This window comes from Balaenoptera physalus, assembly GCF_965194825.1.
Source record: "Balaenoptera physalus genome assembly, chromosome: 2".
NCBI classification, from domain to species: Eukaryota; Metazoa; Chordata; class Mammalia; order Artiodactyla; family Balaenopteridae; genus Balaenoptera; species Balaenoptera physalus.
The window spans coordinates 76,247,392-76,270,125 of NC_138883.1; the positions used below are offsets into that span (position 1 = coordinate 76,247,392).

The 22,734-nt window shown below is 47.0% G+C and overlaps 4 protein-coding genes across 7 annotated transcripts in view; 2 read left to right on the forward strand and 2 right to left on the reverse strand.

Annotated features, from left to right (window-relative positions):
• Nucleotides 1-1,168: 1,168 nt before the first annotated feature.
• On the reverse strand, nucleotides 1,169-7,543 carry PNP (purine nucleoside phosphorylase). Its single transcript, XM_082452507.1, has 6 exons — nucleotides 7,384-7,543; nucleotides 5,403-5,572; nucleotides 3,058-3,161; nucleotides 2,682-2,857; nucleotides 2,378-2,568; nucleotides 1,169-1,816 (listed from the first exon to the last, which is right to left on the reverse strand). The coding sequence occupies exons 1-6, from the start codon at nucleotides 7,392-7,394 to the stop codon at nucleotides 1,599-1,601; spliced, it is 870 nt and encodes a 289-aa protein (XP_082308633.1). The 5' UTR covers nucleotides 7,395-7,543; the 3' UTR covers nucleotides 1,169-1,598.
• Nucleotides 7,544-15,239: 7,696 nt separating this feature from the next.
• PIP4P1 (phosphatidylinositol-4,5-bisphosphate 4-phosphatase 1) lies at nucleotides 15,240-18,854 on the forward strand. 4 transcript variants are annotated; one of them, XM_082452512.1, is made up of 7 exons: nucleotides 15,245-15,517; nucleotides 15,859-16,049; nucleotides 16,420-16,526; nucleotides 16,975-17,080; nucleotides 17,285-17,337; nucleotides 17,435-17,525; nucleotides 18,014-18,854. In XM_082452512.1, the coding sequence occupies exons 1-7, from the start codon at nucleotides 15,376-15,378 to the stop codon at nucleotides 18,155-18,157; spliced, it is 834 nt and encodes a 277-aa protein (XP_082308638.1). In that variant the 5' UTR covers nucleotides 15,245-15,375; the 3' UTR covers nucleotides 18,158-18,854. The 4 variants fall into 4 exon arrangements, with proteins under 4 accessions (XP_082308640.1, XP_082308641.1, XP_082308638.1 ...); XM_082452513.1 differs by having other exon boundaries at nucleotides 15,246-15,538; XM_082452514.1 differs by lacking the exon at nucleotides 16,975-17,080 and having other exon boundaries at nucleotides 15,240-15,538.
• Nucleotides 18,855-18,942: 88 nt separating this feature from the next.
• APEX1 (apurinic/apyrimidinic endodeoxyribonuclease 1) lies at nucleotides 18,943-22,007 on the reverse strand. The gene is made up of 4 exons (XM_082452463.1): nucleotides 21,616-22,007; nucleotides 21,216-21,403; nucleotides 19,888-20,080; nucleotides 18,943-19,747 (listed from the first exon to the last, which is right to left on the reverse strand). Exons 1-4 carry the CDS (start codon nucleotides 21,671-21,673, stop codon nucleotides 19,230-19,232), a joined length of 957 nt encoding a protein of 318 aa, XP_082308589.1. The 5' UTR covers nucleotides 21,674-22,007; the 3' UTR covers nucleotides 18,943-19,229.
• A 75-nt stretch (nucleotides 22,008-22,082) lies between these two features.
• Nucleotides 22,083-22,734, forward strand: part of OSGEP (O-sialoglycoprotein endopeptidase) — a 2,489-nt gene continuing 1,837 nt past the window's right edge. The window contains exon 1 of the mRNA XM_082449111.1: nucleotides 22,083-22,728. Coding sequence (XP_082305237.1) covers nucleotides 22,654-22,728 — 75 coding nt within the window. The 5' untranslated portion in view covers nucleotides 22,083-22,653. The remainder of the gene's footprint in view (nucleotides 22,729-22,734) is intronic.

Below are 22,734 nucleotides of genomic sequence, written 5' to 3' on the forward strand. Positions count from 1 at the left end.
ACATCTATAACATAGAATATTGTACATCAACTATATTTCAATTAAAAAAATAAATTAAAAAATGTCTATAAGCATCTCATCAGATGCGTAAGTTACTGTTGTGTGTATGTATCTAAAGGATGCACAGTCCTTCCCTCTACACCAGCTCTCTCAGAGACAAATGACAGACGCTAGCAGATTGCCAGGTAGGGTTTTAGAGGTGGATGAAGGTACAAAGAACGGATGAAAAGAAGAGTAGTTACAGGGCCACTCCAGGATGCTTTTTCTTTGTGCTGGGCTCAGCTAGGTAGGTCAGGTAGCAAACAAAGGATGATTTGAAAGTTTTCGAAAGCTTTCCTGCCAAAATGCCTCTTCCATGTTATACTACTACTAACTGAAATGTTACCACTGTTGGAGTCATCCAGCTCTACCCGCTGTCAAAAGGCAAACAGGCCTGAGGGGGTGGGGATAGTATGATTTTCAAACGTGCCAGCAGCTGAATGCAAGTTGATAAGCGCAAACAGTGCAGTGGGCCAACAAAAGGTAATGCCTAGGCTCCTGTCCCAGGGAGGTTCTGACCAAGAACGGTGAAAAGGAAAACTAACACCCAGGAAGAAAGCAATAGGAGGCAAGGAAGTGCTCCAAGGGAAGAGGCTAGAGTACGAGTCACCTTCACAGGGGCTGGCAGGACGCTACTGAGCAGTGGAGGGGCCGGCAGCAGAGAAAGGGGTATTTGCCACTGCACTGTCAGAATGGAGTGACGGAATGTATGGCTGTCACGAACTATGGCAGAGGTTAGGGGTGGGGGGAACTGAAGGAAACCAAGAGGAAATACAATTAGGGCTTACCAAGGATGTGGCAACTATGGAACATAAGCTGAGATCAGTAAACGAATTCAGATACTCATGAGAGCCGACAGAGAGAGAAACAACCAGAAAGCAAAGGGACAGAGGCAAGACTGATCTGAGGGAAGTGGCCATCATGTATAGTCCTTCCTTATCTTCTAACACTGTCTTTCACCTCTTTGCTTTTCTTCCATCCTTTCCTGCATTCGCATACCATCTACCTCAATTCTTAGCTGTCTGAGAGGCAGAGAGTCAAACCACAAGACATGTGGTCTCATGATTGGTTTCATGCCAGTCTTGGCCTGTGCCCCACCCTTATCCCAAATTACACAGAAATGCAGATATTATTTCATCTTTCTCTTTATTCTCAAAGTATGATAGTATAAAACTCCAAAAGGAATAGGCTGTTCCTTGTGTGGTCTCCAGTGCTTTGAGGAGCAGAGCTAAACCCCCAGGAATGTGACAGGATCATCTCAAAAAGCTAGCAGTAGCTACTAGGCTGAGCTGGACAGCCCCAAGTGAAATCCTGGGCAAATCCTTGGACGTGTGGTAGCGCTTGGGCTCCTGAAGAGGAATAGGGGTGGAAATCATTTTGCAATGACAACTGAGCAGAAGAGCACTCTGTACCAGAAAGGTCTGGTGGGAGAAGTAGGGCAGGTGACACTCCTTTCTGTCACTACCTAAGGGCAGAGGCACGTGACTCCAGCAAGAGGCCAAAGTAGGTAGCAGCTCCTTGGATCCCAGAAGGGAGATGCCAGACCACTCCAGGGCTGGTTAACTGGCATTGTCAGGCAGTGGAATGCTAGCCATAAGAATGGAGACAAATTGCTCCAATTTCTGCGCAGCTTGCTTCCCGGCATCTAGTACTTCCTTGTGATTGGCCTTCTCCCGGCTTTCATAATCCCAGATGACCTTGTTAGTGATGAGAGAGAAGCCAAAGACTCGAAGACCACAGTGCTTTGCGACTATAACTTCTGGTACTGTGCTCATGCCTGATGTGGAGAAAGAGGGAAACCAACTGTCAGGATCCGCAAATGACTCTTTTCCTCACCCTTTAGCCTCACCTCCATTAATCACCTCGTTGACAATTCAGCATCAAGAAACATCCAAAGAAGCAGCTAAATTAGTGTCAAGTTTAGGGTGTTCTGCATTGCCTAAAAGAGTCGGGCCTCAGAGGGCCTTGCACATCTCTTATAAATAGAAATTTCTCTCTGTTTGTGGTCATTTTAAAGTCAGTTCTAATGATGCAATTCTATCTTCCAGCCAAAGGGTAGAGAAGGTGGCTATAATGATATTTGTTAAAATAATCAGAAACAGTCATCAAATTATGGACCGGTCATTAGCATTACAGTGGTTAGAGCCCTTGGTGGTGGGTGGTGAGTTGATGCTACAATGCAAACCTCCCACCACCTTTCAAGTCAGTTTAATTCAATCTTCCCTTAAGTCAGGCCCTCTTTCAGTTTATCATCTAGGTCTACAATCTTTTTCTCTCTTCCATCTTATTTTACCGGAACCCTCCCTCTTCAAGCCTCCAGCCAAGTTCCCCTCCTCACCAACAGCATCTGCCCCCAGCTTCTGCAGCAGACGACACTCTGCCACAGTCTCAAAGGTGGGGCCTGCCACCATCACATAGGTTCCTTCCTGTAACTCTCTCTGCTCTCCCATTTGTTTCCAGATACTGTGAGCCTTCTGCCTCATATCCCGGTCATAGGCATCAGACATGGCAGGGAAGCGAACTCCAAACCTAGGGCACAGGTTGGATTATCTCAGGTTAATGGAATAGAGTAAGCTGTCTCCCAACTCCCAGACAAGTCCTTAGAGCCTACCCATCTATACAAAAAGGAGCAGGATAGCTACCTTTCATCATTGGGCCCTCTGAGAGGGTTCTCACCGCAGAAACCAGGTAGATTGATGTGATCGCGGATCAGCATGATATCTCCAACCTCAAACCTGGGGTTGAGCCCTCCAGCTGCATTGGTGACCACTAGGGTGTCCACACCCAGAAGCTGGAAAACCCTCACTGGGAATGTCACCTTAGAAGCAAAAGATAAAAGATCAGAGAGTGTTCTTTAACATGTCACCAATCCACCCATGCAGATAAACATGATATACAGCATAAAAGACGAGAAAGAAGGGGACCAAAAATCTAACTTGCCTGGGTAGTTAGGTAATAAAATAGGAGAGCTCTCTCCCCCTTTGTCCAGACCCAATCAAGTTTGTGTCCCTGATTTACCTTCCAGAGCGGGTAGCCTTCATACATGTGGAACCGGCCCTGCATCATCACACAGCCTCTGCCATTCAAGATCCCAAACACCAGTCGACCAGCATGACCTGGCACTGTATACAAAAAAGAAAGGGAAATGAATGGACAGATGTTTTCATACAACACATATCCATTGAGTACCTCCTCTGAGCCAACTCACTGTGCTCAATAGGTGAGGGTATAATTAATCAAAAGAAAACATTATCATCTCCACTCTCAGAAAGTTTAAGTCTGGTGGGGGAGACAGAAATTAATCATAAACTTAGATATAAGTACATCCTGAGATTAGAGCCATGGGGGTGAAGATGTTCAATGTGAACACACATCAGTTTCTTTTTGAAGAAATTTCAAAAGAATGAGAAAGCCATACTGCAAGAGAATAAAATAATAAAAAATAGAATAAGTGAGTAATAATGAATGCAGTGAGTGTCGTAATTATAGACCTCTTTTCCAAAATTTCCAAAACTCTCAAAATCTGTATCCTTATTACCCTAACTAAACTATATGCTTCCTCCCTCCTGAGAGGGAGCTCATGGTATATTCTAGCTTCCTAAGGAGGCTAGGAACAGGGAAAGGGGCTGAGGTTGGACCCATACAAGTCTCCTTTGTGACCCACAAAACAGTCCTGTGGGAATACGTGTCCTGAACGGGGCATGCAGGGCCATGGGAGTGCAAAGATAACTCTCCACACAGACATAGTAACCATTATTACCATTTCTCTCATCTAACATTTCTCCTTTAATGGACATGGCCAACCTATCCCTTAGAGAATGGATGGTCTGGGAGAGGGACCAAAACAAACAGGGAGAGTTGAGGGATACTCAGAGATTGAGGCGCTTATACAAAAATTACCGGGCTTCACTGGTGGCGCAGTGGTTAAGAATCCGCCTGCTAATGCAGGGCACATGGGTTCAAGCCCTGGTCTGGGAAGATCCCACATGCCACAGAGCAGCTAAGCCCATGCGCCACAACTACTGAGCCTGCGCTCTAGAGCCCGCATGCCACAACTACTGAAGCCCGCGCGCCTAGAGCCTGTGCTCCGCAACAAGAGAAGCCACCGCAATGAGAAGCCCGCGTGCAGCAACGAAGACCTGACATAGCCAATAAATAAATAAGTAAAATAAATTTATGAAAAAAAAAATTACCAGTAGTAGAGCAGAGGTGACAGTTAGGGAAACCCAAATAAAGTATAAAAAGTAAATTGATAAAGTTTTTAAAAATTAATCCATTTACTTAGTGCAGTGCCCTTCTCACTGCGGGTAGGAGTGGCAGGTGGAGCCAGCGTCACTACTATCTCTCTTAGAAAACTTTGCACTCCCTTCTCTCACTTTTTAATATTTCCTTCTCCAACCCCATCCCCACCTCCCTGCTCCGGTCTCCCAGTCTTGCTCCAAAGGGCATGAAAAATATCTGTTAAAACTCAACTCTCCAGGGAAAGTAGAATCTGAAAAATTAATAAATAAACCAACAGAAGTTAGTTATCTGAGAAATTAATAAGTAAATCAAATAAACTACCCTTGTCCTTTACTTTGCCCTATTTCACCTGGCCCTTCCCTAAGCCTCATCCTCAGCATGCGGAACTTCCCCGACCAGGGAATGAACCCACGCCCTTGCAGTGGCAGTGTGGAGTCTTAGCCACTGGACCACCACGGAAGCCCAGCCTTAGAGCTTTTGGCCGCTATTAGGATGCTGGATACACTATCCTCAGAACTCCACTGTGCATAGGGGGTACCCTTTCCCCCTCCAAAGGGTCAGTGTGAATCAAGTCTTGTGTATTCATGTATCACCTGGGTATTTGTCTGCAAGAACATGGCAGTCTGTGTGTTCATTTGTTGCTGTGCACCAGTGTGTGCCTTACCCTAGGACTGGAGCTAGAGCTGGGGAGATTGGGAATGGCAGGAGCACATGGGACAGGGAAGGCCTGACTTTGTCTGGGAGCTTACCGGCACTGCTCTTTCCACTTAATCTACAGACTGAAAGAAATGAGAGAGGTGTGTGAGGATGTGGTGACCATGGTGTGTATGGGGAAAGAATGTGCAGGGGAAGTGTTGTAGAGCTTTAAGGAGCTGAGTCATTAAAGCACAGGAAATATGTCATCATACAGTACAACTGACATAAACATGCCCTACTAAAACATTTCTACTGGGGGAATTTCCTTCTAAAGTCATTCTGATTCTTGGTAGGTTTTTCCCTCTGTTACAACAGTTGTCTCTAGTCAAATGCTATAGAGGATAGCCAGGGTGTAGAAGCACTGCCCTCCCATCAGAATCCCATCAATATCCCCCAGTCCTATCCCTACTCCCCCTTGCCAGCACCTGTACTTTTGGGAAAGTTCGGTATTTCACTGTAGTCAAAGATCTGGGCCTGAGTTAATTTGTCACTCAGACCTCCTAACCCAGAACCACAGATCACCGCCACTTGAGGTCGGTGTTTGGTGTGAGACAAAAGCCATTTTGCAGTGTTCTGATAATCTTCATACGTGAATCTAGGAAAAAAAGGAAAACCAAGGTGAGTTTCACTTCCATCCTAAGGGTATCATAAACTAATGACCTTCAGTGTAGAAAGGCTGGCTGAGGTACCAAGGTGACAGGGGACAGAGAAGTTGGCCAAGAAGCTAGACAAGGTACTGCACAAAAAAGCAAACCCAGGCCACAATTTTGGTTGTCAACAGCTGGAGCAGAACTGACTGCATAAGTTTCTCAGCAGCAGCTTGTGAAAAATAGTCTCTGGAGCCCACCCCTACAGAATGCGGAGAGGCCCCAGAATCTCTATTTCTTACAAAAGTGCCTCAGTTTTTGAATTCTGATTCAAAAACCAGGTTTCAGAATCCTGGTCTTGAGGAAGCAGAACTCAACAGGGATTCTAGTCCCAATTTTGTCTTTTTTAGGTAAGTAACTTGTGCTTCAAATTCTTTGCTCTAATGTAAAGCAAGGGAATATATAGGCTCAGTTTGAAAATGAATTAAAAATTTACTAACAAGCTCCAAAGACCTTTGACTCCATAAATCATGGTTCAGGTCCACAGCACTTGAACCTCTTTTACAACTTTCCCCCCCTGCCCGTGTTTCCTCCCTGCCTTCTCCCATCTTTCCTTCTCTTCATCAAGGTCCAAGGTCCTTTGCCCTTCAGAGACCTAAAGGCATACACTTACGCAGAACCCAGACATCCCCAAGAATCAACTGGGAATTTTTCTCACAATTCCAGTCCAATTCTCTCATACCTATCTGGAAAAAACAAGGAGAAGGGACGGAGCAGGGGAGGAAACGACGACTGAGGTGTGACAGAGCTGAACACAACTAACCAAGCCTCCAGAGGAAACCTCTTTCTCCAAAAGTGCTGCCTTTACAATACACCGGGCTACCCTCAGGAAAGTAGCTGGGTAAGGGACCGGGTCGGGGCAATAGAACCGGGGTCATAGAATGATGAAGAGAGAAGCAGTGAGATGGTAAAAGTTAATCAAATAGCATCCCCAAGAGGTGCCAAGGAAATGAAATATGTGTGAAGCCCTGGCCACCCAGCACATCTAGCCACAGCTTACAGGACTTCCTCATTGGCCATCAGTCTCCCAAGAATGCCCTGAATCCCTGGGCACCCAAAAACCACTGTGATCCCTATTGCTGGAGACTTGGGCTGGGATTTCAAGGACCAAAGCCGAAATAAGGGTTTTCAAAGGTCAAGTGGGGGGAGTAGGCAGGATCTGTTGCTCAGTTCAGTGAATAAGAATTTCCTTCTCTCCTTGGAGACGACATCCCCAACTTAATTGAACCTCCACCTTGGAGGAAAGAGAGGCGTTGTCGAGGGACGTGAGCAATCTCTCTTCTGAAGGAGGAACTCTAGATATGGGCGCCAAAAGTACCTCAGGGCTTTACCTAGACTCTAGAATGGGAATCTGTGACGAGCGCGTGGGTTGAAAAGAGCTCTTCCCTGTATGTGGGTGGGGGAGTACGCTCCCTCTACACTCACATCGCAACGCGTGCGTGCACGCGTGCACACACACACACACACACCGGCTCCTTTTGCGAGTAGTCTACGGTCTACTAACCTGTCCCCTTCCTGCTCTGGTGGCGCCACCCCTGCTCGATTCCCGCGCGCGCCCCTGCCATCGCTGGCCGCCCCACTGCTCTGCTGCCTTGCCCCTGACGCTGGGCTCCGAGCCAGGCCTCTCTGCATCCCCGGGGCACTCGCTCCCTCTCCTCGCCCCCTCGGGGCCCAGAGTGCTGGGTTTCCAGTTCTCGATGACAGCCATTTCCCCTCCCCAGAGGCCTCCGGGGTTCCCTGGGCCTGGTGCCCGCCTCACCCGTTGGCCATGGTCCCGCCGACGCCCTCTCGATCAGTTTGCCCTTCTCCGCTCAGACCTACTCCACTGAGTGGAGCTACCGCCAGTCACCGGGTACGATCCACACAGCGCATTGTTCACACCGCGCTGGCTTATATCCCCAGCTCCGGAGTCCCAGCCAATGGCAGGCGAGTACGCGGCTGGCCCCGTCTCCATGGTGACACGCCCAGACTCAATCGCCGGAGGCTAGGGTGTAAACCTAATCTGAGGTCTTCCCAGCTGCAGTACCTTTCTCGACCCTCACCCTACCCACCGCGGGGGAGGGGTAGGAGCACCCAGCATTTCGCCTCTGCACCCATTTCTAACTGCAGTTCCGGAGTTTCCGGCACGGAAGCCTATGAGGGAAGAGGGTAGAAGTCGGGAGGAGAGCCCCCGAACCATCTACCTGCAACCCCATTCCTGGTTGTGTCCACAGCAAATCATGAGAGATTTGAAAAGAGAAAAATTTAAACCTTACGTGGTGCAAACCCAGAATAAAATTAAGTGAGCCTGTGTCTGAGTTGCTTCCTGGGCAAAGGAAAAAGGGTCGACTCTAGCAATAATGCTGCTCTGGAGGTTACAGGATATGGGAGAACATATAAGGGGTCTAAATCCAGGCCCAGATGAGGAGAAGAAAAATTTCTGCGGGTAAGAATCCCAGGATCCTCGCAGGAGGATGCAGCAAATCCCCTTCTCCAGGTGTTTCCAAATTCCCTATAGATATTAAGCTTTGGGATTTGGGAATGGGAAATAGGAATTTCCAGGAATTTCCCCAGTATTCCCCAAATTATAAGTTATTCATAGAATACTTACTTCCATACATTCTTTACTCATTATTATGGATATCTAAAAAAATTGTTATATAAATAAGAAACAGTAGTATTTACAAAGAATTGTAACCCTATAATAAAGTTTTATTGGAAAACACACACACACACACAATTCCTGGATCCTTGACACAGACAAAGGATGGGGATAGAGTGGGGATGGGATAGGGAAATGCAGACAGACCCTTGATTTACATGATACTTGATCCAAGGAATTCAGATAATTACAGAAGGATTCTTCCCCCAAATGAAAATTCCTGTAACAGAACTACGCAACATAACGTCTTTGTAAGAATTTAGCTATTTTCTGCCTCCACTTCTACAATTTTAACCAAATTCACATCAAATCACAAATTGTCCTTGCTTAGCTATTGGAATCCTCCACCTATTTCCACCCTCCTGAGCTCTAACCTTTCCTGCTTGCTGTGTTACCCAACACCATGGCCCAAACCACTGTTTCCCAGCCCCGTTTCTATCTCATTCATGTAACAAATACTTATTGAGCATCAACTATGTACCAGAACTGTTCTAGTGTTAGGGACACAAGAGTAATGACAATATATGTAAACACAAAAATAACATATATAAAGAACTGAGCACAGTGCCAAATGAATGGTTTATTGTTATTATTGGATTATTATTATTATTATTATCCTTATTCATCCAGTAATTTTAGCAAAGGTAACAATAGGGTGATCTACAGGTAAAGTTTCACCTTAGTAATGTGACTCTGTACAATTGAGACACTGAAAGCATGATTTTGAATGATGGGTAAGTTCAGTCATAAGTAAAAAATCAGCCCAAGGGTAATATCTATCAATATTTGATTGCTGAAAGTTTCTTTTTAAACACCTCAAATCCAATCTAGTTTACACAAAAAACAAGAGTAGAACATAATTACATCTAAGAAAGCACAAACTTAATCAATTAATTTTTTTTTTTTTTTTTTTTTTTTTGGCCTTGCGGGGAGGCTTGTGGGATCCTAGTTCCCTGACCCTCGGCAGTGAAACCACTAAGTCCTAACCACTGGACCACCAGGGAATTCCGTTAATTAATTTTAACTCTGTCTAAAGTAAGGGTAGATGATCTTCAATATATCTACAAAAGGAAAACTGAGGGACAAGGCTCAATCTTCTGTAGTGTTTCTCCTATGTCATGTAGGGAGGAGCCTACAGAATATATAAACATTCTGGGCACCAAAGAAATGTACTGCTATATGAAAGGCAAGGACAGTTTACCAGATTGCACCTTGGCCAGGGTCACATAACCTTCAGAACCACACAATATACTTTATTCTGAATTCAAGTTCAGCAACCAAGCTTCTGAACAATCATTTGGACCCCCAATCTTTTTAATCTCGGATTCACCAATGGCCCTATGAGTTACCCTATGAGGCCTAGCAGGCCTCCTCAGGACACATCTTAGTGGTCTATCCAACAGAAGGGCCCAGGTTCCAGATTGCATCAAGTCCTTGGGTCCCATCCTACCTCTAACCTTGGTTTGTTTACATCTCTCATTGCTTTCCTCACAGGATTTTTACCTTTAAAAGGTAGATTTAGGTGTTCTGTTTGTGTGTGTATATGTGTGTGTGTGTATGTGTGTGTGTATCTAGGGCACTGTGAACACTGGCATACAGCAAGTACTTAATGATCATATATATGAAATGTCTATTAAATGTCTATTATTTCTCTTTACGCCATCTCAAACCAAGTCTCCATACTCCATTTTGATCTGTTTGCAATACCCCAGTCCAGAGGTTCCCAGTTTCTTAGTTTATAGGGCACTTAGGAACTCAGAAATTTTTTCACAGCACCCCTAGGTCAGAAGAAATACCTAAGAGTTTTGCTTTTTAGGTAGTTGGTGCCTAACAACTTAGAAACCATTTGAAAAACATAATACAGACAAGTTGAAAGAAAAACTATTTTTTGTTTTTTTCTTAAATAAGCACAAATAGATACTAATGGAATGTGTGTGCCTGTTGGGCACTGCCCAACTTCTCAAACCTTGGAGTCCAGCACTACTACCCTCATTTCCAGTTCCGTGCTGATTTCCACACAGTACTTACTTTTTTTTATCAGACGACTTCCTAAAAGCCAGCTTTGCAAAGATATTTTGTCATCAAAAGGAATGTAGCAAGTCTTTTTTAATTTTTTATAAATTTATTTATTTATTTATTTTTGGCTGCGTTGGGTCTTTGTTGCTATGCGTGGGCTTTCTCTAGTTGCGGTGAGTGGGGGCTACTCTTCCTGGAGGTGCGTGGGCTTCTCATTGCAGTGGCTTCTCTCGTTGTGGAGCACGGGTTCTAGGCGCTCAGGCTTCAGTGGTTGTGGCACGTGGGATCAGTAGTTGTGGCTCGCAGGCTCTAGAGCGCAGGCTCAGTAGCTGTGGCGCACAGGTTTAGTTGCTCCGTGGCATGTGGGGTCTCCCCAGAGCAGGGCTCCAACCCGTGTCCCCTGCGCCACCAGGGAGGTCCCAATGTAGCACAATCTAATGTTCAAATTGTGAACTGCCTTGAGCTAGCAGTTCACATAGTATACAAGAGATGTCAAATATTGCTGTGTTTCCCTTAAAAAATTTTAAATATCCCACGGTACTCCTGTGAATTTGCCCCTTGGCACAGAGTATGGGAACTATGGCCCCAGGCACTCCTTGCCACCTCATTCCTGAATCTGCGTAGTGTAAATGAGTGGACTCTAATCAAACTACCTGTGAATGAATTCCATCTCCACCCCTTACCTACCAGCTGTGTGATCCAAAGCAAGTAAAAAAAAAAAAAAAAATCTCATTATGCCTCAGTTTTCTCATCCGTAAAATGGTGATAATAATAGTACTTACTCTTGTTGCGAGGATTATATAAAATGCCAGTTAAATGTTTAGATAAGTGCCTGGAATTATAGTAAGTACACAGTAAATATTGACTATTATTATTTTTCCCCTTTGTCTCTTTTCCTTTTCGATTTCTCTAGACCCACCTAACCATGAATTGGATCAGAACAAAAACTAGAGGTACGCCCAGCCCATCAACAGCGACTCTAATCCTACATTGTTTAAAACAGAAGCCACTAGCCAAATATGGCTATTTCAATTTAATAAAATTAAAAGATAAAATAAAAAATAAAAATTCAGTTCTTAGTTATACTAACCACATTTAAACTGCTCAAAAGCTACATGTGGCTAGTGGTTACCACATTGCAAAGCATAGAAACATTTCAACCATCACAGAAAGAACAGTGCACAACACTGTTCTTACCTTTTCTAGTCACTGCTCCCCAGTCTCCACATTTTACAAAGCTGGGACTCTGTTTTATTCTGTACTTGTAGGGTTCCTGTAGTCAGGAACAAAACAATTATCAACTTTAGGGTGATTATAGCTCATTACTGCCTTATTACCCTTTTTCTATCTTCTTCTCACCCCTCTTTGAAGGTCTGAAGCACTCCCATGTCCAGGCACACATGCAGTAACACACCCATCTTCCATGCTCAGTATCAAGGAAACTGAAGGGTGGAAGTGGCAGTTTCTAAGTCACTAAGTATTGGCTTATGGAGTGGGAAGATATCTCGAGATAGTGACTCCCAATGGCAACATTTATAGAGGGAGGCTCAGCCTCTCAGGATTTCTTAGGCAGGAAACCTATTTTATTCCTGCCCTCTCAACTGAAATTTCTCATTCTCTCTAGACCACAAGATAGTTGTTCTCCTATTTAAATACCTACCCCACCATCACCAAGAATCTTTGACCTTCCATTTTCTCCAATTCCTGAAACTAAAATGTTATTTTAGTTTAGTCCCCCCGGGTAAAAGGATCACTTTCATTTCTCTTCTCTGTGTGAGATCCCTATTTGTGCCTCATTCAGTGCAGGAACAGAGTGAAGATAAACAGACTGACCTAACAGATCAGTCCCCAGATAGAGCAGCTGACTACACCCTAACGGAAGGGGCAAAGCACTGGGGCACGGAAAGGACATAAAACAGAAAGGCACAAAGGTGCAGAGTGATAAAGAGAAATAATCCCTTAAAACTAGACCACACCCTACCCCACTCCATCCAACCGCCCATACTACACCTCATCTTGGTTAATTCACTCTGCACATTACCAAAAACATTCTTTGCCCTGGAAATGGAGTAAGGGACTGTGTTGGTTTCACACGGGTGGCAAACTACCACTTCAGGAAAGGGTAGAGAAGAAATAGGGTATGTGGAAAGAGAAATCAAATTGGGACCCTGGGTGGCAGAAGCCCAGCAGATGTCTCCAGCCCCATTCTCTGCCATCTACACGGTGTGATAGTTACCACTTGGTTGGAAGCCTGAAGAAAAAACCCTTCCAAAGCTTTGCAGTGTCTTTCTTTATATCCTCCTGTTATGGACTCTTAGGGACTATCTCAAAACTCATATGTTAAAGCCCTAATCCCTTAACCCCAAAGTGACTATGTTGGGAGATAGGGCCTTTAAAGAGATAATTAGGTTAAATGAGGTCATAAGGGGTCCTAATTCCTTATAAGAAAAGGAAGAGACAGCAGGGATGTGTGCTCACAGGGAAAAGGCCCTGTGAGGACACAGTGGAGAAGGCGGCTATCTGCAAACCAAGGGCAGAGGCCTGCTGACACCTTGATCTTGGGCTTCAAGGCTCCGGAACTGTGAGAAAATAAATTTCTATTGTTTAAGCCACCCAGTCTGTGATATTTTATTATGGCAGTCCTAGCAAACAAATACACCTCCATAGCCTGATTTTTCTCAGTCTATGTGAGAAGCCCCCATCCCATAAGTAAGATACCTGGTACCGGGGGTAACATTGAAATTATTTACCTGTATAGTACAGGAGCCAACCAATCAGAACAAATGCCAGCCATAAACTGATACCAGCCACACTGGAGTATCCCAGCTGAATATCCACCCAGCTTGGGACTACAGCTGACAGTATTGCTCAGTACACAAATTTCCCTCAAGATAGGGCTTAAGGTAATTAATTAATTAATTTAATAGTCATTTATCAGCAACTTCCATGTGCCAGGTATTGAGCATCAAAAGGGCTCCATCCCAGATACCATGCATTCTGCCACCTCTGCACTTCTGCCCTTTTCGATATGCCTAGTAGATGATGTGAGTGCAAAAGCATTAAATCATAAGTCAGGGACTTCCCTCGTGGTCCAGTGGTTAAGACTCCACGCTCCCAATGCAGGGGACACAGGTTCAATCCCTGGTTGGGGAACTAAGATCCCACATGCTGCACAATGCAGCCAAAAAAGAAAAAAAGAAAAAGAAACCATAAGTCAGAAGACCTCGACTTTTCTGGACTTTTTTTTTTTTTTTAATTTGGTTATTACTTGGTGCAGTGAGGGGAAAGCACAAGCCATGAAAAACTGAGGTGTTGTCAGTAAGAGGGTGCTAGAAAGAACTTATTATAGAAATGGGCTTGTGTTAAGAGATTTTGAAAGGGTTTAAGGAAATGGGATTTTCCTCTGGATTGAATGCTGTCAGGAAGTAAAGTAATTCTATGATTGGGTATCTAATACATTTTATCTAGAAGGAGAGAAGACCAGATAGAGGCTAAAGCTCTAATACGTAAAGAAGTAGCAGTCATTCATATTAGCTGGGGGAGGAGGATATTGGGGATTTTTGTAGCTTGGAGTATGCTCATGTTTTGGTTTTTTTTGTTTGTTTTTTTAAAATTAAAAAAAATTATTTATTTTATTTTTGGCTGCCTTGGGTCTTCATTGTTGCACGCAGGCTTTCTCTAGTTGCGGCGAGTGGAAGCTACTCTTTGTTGTGGTGTGCGGGCTTCTCACTGCGGTGGCTTCTCTTGTTGCGGAGCACGGGCTCTAGGCGCGCAGGCTTCAGTAGTTGTGGCACGTGGGCTTGGTAGTTGTGGCACACGGGCTTAGTTGCTCTGCGGCAGGTGGGAATCTTCCCGGACCAGGGATTGAACCCAGGTCCCCTGCATTGGCAGGTGAATTCTTAATCACTGCACCACCTGGGAAGTCCTGGCTGTATGATCAAATGTTTGAGGTGCTTAAGATCTTTTCCAATACTTGTCAGAATAACCTCCATTAGCAGTCTCCTGGCTGGGGGCAAAGCAGAGACAAGTCTAAAGACTGTCTCTTATGCCATATAAGGTGACTAAAATCTCTTTGAACTTGATTGGTAACTCAGTCAAAAAACTCTTATCATACATATATATTTATAATTGAGGGTCACAAAATTGAGTAAAATCATGAGACATCCTTGTAGCGATAGAGACAGACTCATACAAAGATGCTTTCATAATTTAACCAGGGATGGTGGGAGGGTGGGGTCTGCAAGGCAGCTTCCTGGAGAAACCGGTCTTGTGTCCTGTTCCAGAAGTGACTTCAGTGAGAAAGCCTGGAGTGAAAATCTTAACGTTTTAATCCATTTCCTCCTGGCACATCTTCACTCTGACTTTTTACAGGTATTCCTTTGAGTAGAGTGGCTAACTATTGCCTACCGTTCCTACTCCCGGTGCTTAGAACAGCCCAAACTCCCTCACGCTTTCACTGCAGCTCATTGAGCCACGCCCCCAGGTTCTGGCTCTAAGTTCGGGCCAATAAAGTTGCGCCCCAAGGATCGCAGGACCAGGGAAGGGAAGCCTCCAGCCAATGAGAGGCCAATTATAACCTCAAAGAGTAGAAAAATCTTTTAGTGATGTTTTTGGACTAACGAGGAGCAATGACTATGCGCCCGCTTTGGGCGACTGAAAGAGGACCGGCGGCTTCCTGGAACACCAGTGAGCTGAAGCAGCCCTGCCCCACCTCCTGGTCTGGAGGTAGCGCGATGGGCCACGCTTCCAATAGCTCGAAGAACTTCTCGTCACGTGCAGTTTTTGCAGGCCCAGCGGCGTCCTGAAAGTCATGTGACAGTTGACGATGGCGCCACGCTCCCCAATGGAAAATAGGAGCTGCCTTCACAGGACCAGAAATTGGTTTGTCTCCGCGAATAATAGCACGACGGGGGCGGGGATAGCCTATCAAGTGCTGTGGGGCGAAACGGGGCGGGGCAGGCCACTGGTTGCGGGGCGAGCTGGCCGCGCGGCGCGCAGGCGCCCTGGGGACCCGGTAGCGGCGGCGGTGGCTGCGGCGACGGCAGCGGCGAAGAGCCGGATCCTTGGCCAAAGCGGGAGGCGGCGGTGGAGGCCATGGCGGCAGATGGAGAGCGATCCCCGCTGCTCTCTGAGCCCATCGACGGTGGCGCCGGCGGCAACGGATTAGTGGGGCCGGGCGGGAGTGGGGCTGGGCCCGGGGGAGGCCTGACCCCCTCCGCACCACCGTACGGAGCCGGTAAACATGCCCCGCCCCAGGGTAAGACGGGGCGGGTCCGAGGTGTTCCCGGGGGGTACTCTGAGAGGAGCAGGGGGCGGGACCGAGGGCGGGGGCGGGGCCCAAGCGCCAGGTGCGGAGCTGTTGCACCTGTGACCGGGGGAGGCTTCCTTCCCTCCGCAATCGCGACCGGAGCTTCGGAGCGGAAGGGGCTTCTGAGGAATCTGATCGAAGCACTGATCATAAGATCCCGCTGAGCTTGTCAGAAGGCTTGAGGACCAGCAAGAGTTGCCTTACTCCGTGTAGCATCAGTGAGGATGTCTGCAACTGATGCCAGCCCTTCTTTTTACCTTCCTCTCCAGCATTTCCCCCGTTCCCCGAGGGACACCCAGCCGTGTTGCCTGGGGAGGACCCACCCCCCTATTCACCCCTGACCAGCCCGGACAGTGGGAGTGCTCCCATGATCACCTGCAGAGTCTGCCAGTCTCTCATCAACGTGGAAGGCAAGATGCATCAACATGTAGTCAAATGTGGCGTCTGCAATGAAGCCACTGTGAGTTATACAAATCTGTGAAATGGGCCCTGTTTCCTAGATCCTCTTTCTGATCCCTTGATTCTAGACCCTGACCTTCGGGCGTTAGCCAAGTGCTCTTGATGAAACCCAGGTTTCAGTTCCAGGAGTCTCACACAGCCATTTCCCCAGAAGCCACTCACCAAAGCTAATATTTCCCATCCCTCACCTTCATACCTATCTTGGATACTTAAGCTTAGTTTTCATTTGCAAATCTCATGTTATATGCCTTTCATTTCTCTGTCCTGGCTAAGATTTTATCTCTCTGATCTCTCCTCACAAGGTGTTTTTGGAGGAAGTGGAAGGGGTTGGGATTAGAGGTTTGCTTACCGATGTCCCCATTATTCTCTAGCCAATCAAGAATGCACCCCCAGGGAAAAAATATGTTCGATGCCCCTGCAACTGTCTCCTTATCTGTAAAGTGACTTCCCAGCGGATCGCCTGCCCTCGGCCATACTGGTGAGAGGGATAATTTGGGGAAGGGCATGAGTGGGGAAAATCGGAAAGCCGAAAAAGGGTGAATGTTTATCGAGAATGTAAAGGTGAGAGAGCCTGGTGTTTATTTAGAAGGAGAAAAAGCTAAGGACTGTTGTGCCTCTAGAATGTTATAGCCATCTTTCTCATCTCTCAATAAAAAGATTGGGAGAAAAGTGGTGTCCTTTAGGAAGATGGAGAGTCTCAGAGACTGGGTGAATTATCCTGAGGTAAAAGGGAAATTAGAGGCCTGAAGTTTAAGCGATGCTCTTCCTCAAGGATTCTCTGGGGTAGGGCTGGGGGCGCAGAATATCTTAAATGTACAGAGAAGTAGAGGGACTTAGAGTCAGGGAGTGGGGGATGTAAAGGAAGAATAATGTAGGGATCCTTAGGATTGAAAACTTTTAAAACATAGTCTTTTTCTCCTGTACAGCAAAAGAATCATCAACCTGGGGCCTGTGCATCCGGGACCTTTGAGTCCAGAACCACAACCTGTGGGTGTCAGGGTCATCTGTGGACATTGCAAGAACACTTTTCTGGTGAGGAGAGGTATTGGGAAGCCCTGGGGGGCAGGGGGTGGGCAGCAGAGAAGTAGTCATGAATATATTTCTGAGTCATGATAATGAATCCTGAAAAGGTCTGTTTTATGAGGACCCATTTCCCAGACTCCACTGCCCCAGGGCTCTCATTGAAGATGACCCTGCTTCTACTATTAATTGGTTTCTCTTTTCCTTTCTCCGTAGTGGACAGAGTTCACAGACCGAACCTTGGCCCGTTGCCCTCACTGCAGGAAAGTGTGAGTGATTAGAGAGCGGCATCGTTGAGCTGGGTAGTGAATAGAGTAAAAGCTACAGGGCCATTGCAAGTATCCATTTTTGTTTGCCTCCCCACAGGTCATCTATTGGGCGCAGATATCCACGAAAGAGATGTATCTGCTGCTTCTTGCTTGGCTTACTCTTGGCAGTCACTGCCACTGGCCTTGCTGTGAGTAACCTTGATCCAACCCCTTTCATTCTGCAGCCTTGTCTCCGTAGGCTAAGATTGGGGAAATGGCTATCCTAAAAAGAAGTGAAAGAAACTGTTTTTGTTTGTCTTGTTTTACCGTGTAGATGAACTGAAGTTGAAGGAGACTGATAAACGGTCTTCATTGTTACTATCAGAGTAGAAAACAGCTATCTTCTTTGTGCAGAGGATAGAACAATGGAGCAGTAGCTTAGATTGAGTTGCTATTAGGAAACCTGGCTCAGTTGTCAGACATGAAGAAAAACTGACAGATGTCTGGGATTGTTTGAGTATGTTCCTGCCTAGTGGAGGGAACTAGACAGCTGGGCCTTTTAAAAGGTCCCTGAAGGTGGCTGCATGCGGATAGGGGACAGAGACTGAAGCTTGAGTTCCATGTTACTGTTACTAGGGCTCTTAGAAAGTGGTGAGAGATCAACAGTAACCTCATCCTCCTTTTTCTTCTTCATCAGTTTGGCACATGGAAGCATGCACAACGATACGGAGGCATCTATGCAGCCTGGGCATTTGTCATCCTGTTGGCTGTGCTGTGTTTGGGCCGGGCCCTCTATTGGGCCTGTATGAAGGTCAGCCACCCTGTCCAGAACTTCTCCTGAGCCCCCCGATGACCCACAGACTGCCTGGCCCCGTCCAGGTGGGGACAGTGACACTCTAAAGGGAGTGATGGTAAAAGGCTCCCTGGGCTTCTGTAAGGGGAGCCAAGCAGCTGCCTTCCTTTTCCCTGCGGAGAGGTAGGAAGGAACCAGGCCCTCACCTAGGTTTGGAGGAATAAGTAAAACCACTGCTGGCCATCTGCTTTCCTCCAGTGGTTGCTGTGTTTAGGGTGAAGTAGGCGGAAAGTTTCCCCTAAACCTGGGTCCTAAAAGACGGTTCTAGCCTTGTCCTTCCTATATGCTCCCTGAGAGCCATTCCTGTCCCTTACACATTCCAGGGCAGGGTGGGGGTGGGTAGCCCTGGGGGTCTCCCTCCCTCTTGTGCACCATTAGGACCTTGCTGCTGCTATTGCACTTCATCAGGGGCTGGCTCTGGTCTCAGCACCCTCAGTCTCCTCTCCCCCATTCCACGTCCTCTGGGGGCGGGGTCAGCCGCTGCTCTGTACAGAACCACAGGAACTGATGTATATATAACTATTTAATGTGGGGTATGGTCCCCTAGTCCTGTATTTCCCATAATTCCTCCTTTTCAACCTTACCCCCCAGTTGCAGTATTTAACTGGGCTGGGTAGGGTTGCTCTGTCATGGGGGAGGTTAGGGACTCATCCTGTGCTTGTAAATAAATAAGGTCATGACTCTACTCTTTTCCAGTTGTTAAATCTGTGTGTATGAAAGGATGAGGGGAATTTGTAGCCCCACAAAGCGGTAGAATACAAAGACAGCAAGGCTGAAACTATGACTCTTTATTTTCACATCGACAGTTCAAAGGAAGTCATCAGTAGCTTTTGTTTAATGTAAAAAAAAAAAGAACCACCCCCCCCCCCAACACACACACACACACAAATCGTGGAGAACTTAAGTCTGTTTCTAGAAGCCTGGTTAAAGGATTCATAGTTTAGAAGGGAAATAACAGTGCAGATTTCTCTAGAGAGCAGTTTTTAAAGCTTGGGGGTAAGAAGTTTAAAGCTAGTTTAGTGGGCTTATTTCCCAGGCTCAGAGTGATTTGGGGGAGGTGTCACAGTGCTAGATATAGGGTGATGGGACAGTGGTCACTGCCCAGAGCCTTGGAACGGATCTTGCTGTCACACAAAGCAGGCAACAGAGAGTGAGACAATAAGAAATAATCAAGGCGCCAACCAACGTTTTTGGATCGCGCATTCATCATGTATGTCCAAAAGGTATAGGCATAGGCCGTGTTGGGGTAGAGGTGCCGGAAGCTGTCAGTCAGTGGCACAGCCTGCAGCAATTCCCCAAAGCCCTGACGCTCTTCTGGAGTGAAGCCAGCATTCTTTTTGTTTCCCTTTGGGTTGCGAAGATCAATTTCTTCATGAGCCACATTGAGGTCCCCACATAGCACAAGGGGCTTGCGGGAAGCCAAACCCTTCAGGAATTTGCGAAAGGCTTCATCCCAGCGCTGCCGGTACTCCAGGCGCACCAGACCCCGGCCTGCATTAGGTACATAGGCTGTCACCAGCACAAATGCATCATATTCAGCCACAATCACTCTGCCTTCCTGATCATGTTCCTCTTCACCTACAGAAACGATGAAACAGTTAGCAAAAAGAAGTTGAAGAAGGGAAAGCAAAGAATAAAGGTATCAAGAAATGGGGCTGGAGTGGGATATCAGCAATTGGTTTGGAAGAGCTGGGCTTTAGGAATCACCAGTATCTCACCAATGCCATAGGAGACTTTGAGTGGGCACTGGCGGGAGAGTAGGCCCACACCACTGTACCCTTCCTTGTCTGAAGGAGCTGACCAGTACTGATGGGACAGTCCAGAGAGTGCTTGAAGTTCAGCTGGTAGTTTGTTCTCAGAACATTTGGTCTCTTGGAGGCACAGGATATCTGGGGCTTCTTCCTTTACCCACTGTGAGTGAAATGAAAGGTAGAAAAAGTATTATCAATTCAGCAGACATTTACTGAAGAATCTATGTGCTAAGTACTAGAGATACACAGGTGAGGGACTTCCCTGGTGGCACAGTGGTTAAGAATCCACCTGCCAATGCAGGGGACATGGGTTCATCCCTGGTCCGGGAAGATCCCACATGCCGCAGAGCAACTAAGCCCATGTGTCACAACTACTGAGCCCGTGGGCCTACAGCCCGTGCTCTGCAACAGGAGAAGCCACCGCAATGAAAAGCCCGTGCACCACAACAAAGAGAAGCCCCTGCTAACCGCAACTAGAGAAAGCCCGCGTGCAGCAACGAAGGCCCAATGCAGCCATAAATAAATAAATAAATAAATAAATAAATAAGGCAGTCTCTGCAGAAGGAGTGTAAGTCTAGCAACACAGTATTTGAAGTTATAAACTACATAAGTGGCAGGGAGACAAGAAAGAGTGTTCCATGCAACACTGAGAAGATTGGTTTTTTCCCTATAGGCAGTGGATAGCCAGCTAAGATTTTTTAAGTAGTTATTTAAATGTTGGATATGCAGGAAATAAAATGGAGCAAGTCCAGTAACAAGGTTTTTCTGACATGCTAGGAAAAAGATGAGGACATTAAATAAAACAATGGCAGTGGAACTGGTGGAATGGCATTTAAGAAATACAATTGGGGGGCTTCCCTGGTGGCAGAGTGGTTAAGAATCCGGCTGCCAATGCAGGGAACACGGGTTCGAGCCCTGGTCGGAAAAATGCCACATGCCGCGGAGCAACCAAGCCCATGCGCCACAACTACTGAGCCTGCGCTCTAGAGCCCGCGCTCCGCAACAAGAAAAGCCACCGCAATGAGAAGCCTACGCACCACAACCAAGAGTAGCCCCCGCTCACCACAACCAAGAGTAGCCCCCGCTCGCCACAACTAGAAAAAGCTCCCGCTTAGCAACGAAGACCCAACGCAGCCAAAAATAAATAAATTTATAAAAAGAAAAGAAATACAAGTGGTATGAGTTGGTGAAAACCTTGTATCTCTGCCACAAGAAAACGACAGTGCTAGGAACTAAAATGGTAAAAGGTGATTAAACCCCAAGATCGGTACCCCCCTCCCCTTAATTCCACTCACATCTAAACCTTTCTTCTTAATCCAGGCTCGAAGCCCATCCACATTCCAGGAGCAGATCTTCAGTGTGGCTGATTTGCCACCGGGTGAGGTTTTCTGATCTGGGGGGTCCTCATACATGACTGCCCCCTCTCCTGTTGCCTCTTTTTCATTTTTTTTTGCTCCCGCCTTGCTCTTCTTGGCCTCTGGCTCTATAAAATAAGTAATACACAATGATATAAGTTGGCGGTATCCAACTTTGATCCGCAGTTAACTATAGATCCACCGAGAGCCTGCAGTTGCCGCGACTTCTTCGCAAACTGCAAAAATGAGTATACAGTCGGTCCGTACCTCCGTTCATCAAGGGAATTATAGACATCCCCATCGCAGCCTCTAGGGAGATGGGCCTATTTCATTCTCTTACCAATCTTGGGCTCTTCCCCGTCTTCTGCCACCGCTCCCTTTTTCCCACGTTTCGGCATCACTGTAACAAACACCCTTCTGCACCAGTTCCACGTCGCCCACCGAAGCAGTATATTTATCACGTTGCCTACAGACGCAAAGAAGTAGTGAAACTAGCTAGGGCTGGGGAAGACTCCCCCCTCAGGCGCCCCCGCACCAAGTCCCGCCTTTCAAACCGTATTATCTCTGAATTCTTTCCCGCCTCAGTGCACCATCGGCCTTTCAGCCCCTCATCCTCAAGACTAGATCATTTCATAGTGCCTCCTACCTCCTCACGAGATCGGCCCTCCAGCCAATCGACGGACTTCATTAAGAATCCCGACTTAGGCCTGCCGATCAGAAGTCCAGAGAAGCCCCTACTATGGGCAAAACAACAACAACCCTGTAGCTGACCTGCTTGGAATCGCAGCCTGGCTCCTCCTTAACTCAGCACAAAGAATGGAGCACGATGTGCCCCCACGTGGGTAACTGGCGTGGTCACGTGATGTGAGATGCGCCTCCAGTGGCGGAGGAATGCGGGTGATTGGTCTGTTTGTACCACGTGACTGAAGCTCAGCCTTCCCACCCTTCTCCGTGACTCCGGGGCACTGAAGGCCTCACTCCTCCATTCTTGGGCTGTTCATCGCTATGCCAGAATCACGACTCCTTCTGCCACCTTGACCGGAGATCCCAGAGCTGTGTAGAGAGAACAAAATCAGTGGAGAAGGCTAGGCTGGACCATGGGAGAGAAGGCAGAGGAACGGATTAGGAATTTAAGGAGCAGATGCCGACTCAGTGTTCCTGGCAGTTAAGAGAACAGATCCTCAAAGGGCCTTGATGGGTCGCCGTGACGACAGGAGTTGGGGCTGGCGCCCGCGCGCTACCAGCGGGAATTCTTTGGTATCTGTTCCGGTGCGTGCTCCTCCTTAGCAGCCAGCGACTCGTTTTCTTCAGCGACCCAGAGTCTGCGTCCCAGCGCGGACTGGTGCGGGCTCCACGGCCCCAGTGGTAGCTAGGAGCCATGCCGGCGGTTTTGGGTTTTGAAGGCAGCGCCAACAAGATTGGCGTGGGAGTAGTACGGGACGGCGTGGTGCTGGCGAAC

What these genes read in the sequence shown, in the direction of transcription:
- PIP4P1 (XM_082452513.1), top strand. Translation starts at nt 15,376, where the DNA reads ATGGCGGCAGATGGAGAGCGATCCCCGCTGCTCTCTGAGCCCATCGAC. An exon ending in TAAACATGCCCCGCCCCAGG is followed by an intron (nt 15,539 to 15,858) that starts GTAAGACGGGGC and finishes CTTCCTCTCCAG; the next exon opens with CATTTCCCCCGTTCCCCGAG. An exon ending in GCGTCTGCAATGAAGCCACT is followed by an intron (nt 16,050 to 16,419) that starts GTGAGTTATACA and finishes ATTATTCTCTAG; the next exon opens with CCAATCAAGAATGCACCCCC.
- PNP (XM_082452507.1), bottom strand. An exon ending in GAACTTTCCCAAAAGTACAG is followed by an intron (nt 3,162 to 5,402) that starts GTGCTGGCAAGG and finishes TTTTGTATACAG; the next exon opens with TGCCAGGTCATGCTGGTCGA. An exon ending in GCTGGGGGCAGATGCTGTTG is followed by an intron (nt 1,817 to 2,377) that starts GTGAGGAGGGGA and finishes TCTCCACATCAG; the next exon opens with GCATGAGCACAGTACCAGAA.
- APEX1 (XM_082452463.1), bottom strand. Translation starts at nt 21,673, where the DNA reads ATGCCGAAACGTGGGAAAAAGGGAGCGGTGGCAGAAGACGGGGAAGAG. An exon ending in CGGGGAAGAGCCCAAGATTG is followed by an intron (nt 21,404 to 21,615) that starts GTAAGAGAATGA and finishes CTTATTTTATAG; the next exon opens with AGCCAGAGGCCAAGAAGAGC. An exon ending in TTAAGAAGAAAGGTTTAGAT is followed by an intron (nt 20,081 to 21,215) that starts GTGAGTGGAATT and finishes TTTCACTCACAG; the next exon opens with TGGGTAAAGGAAGAAGCCCC.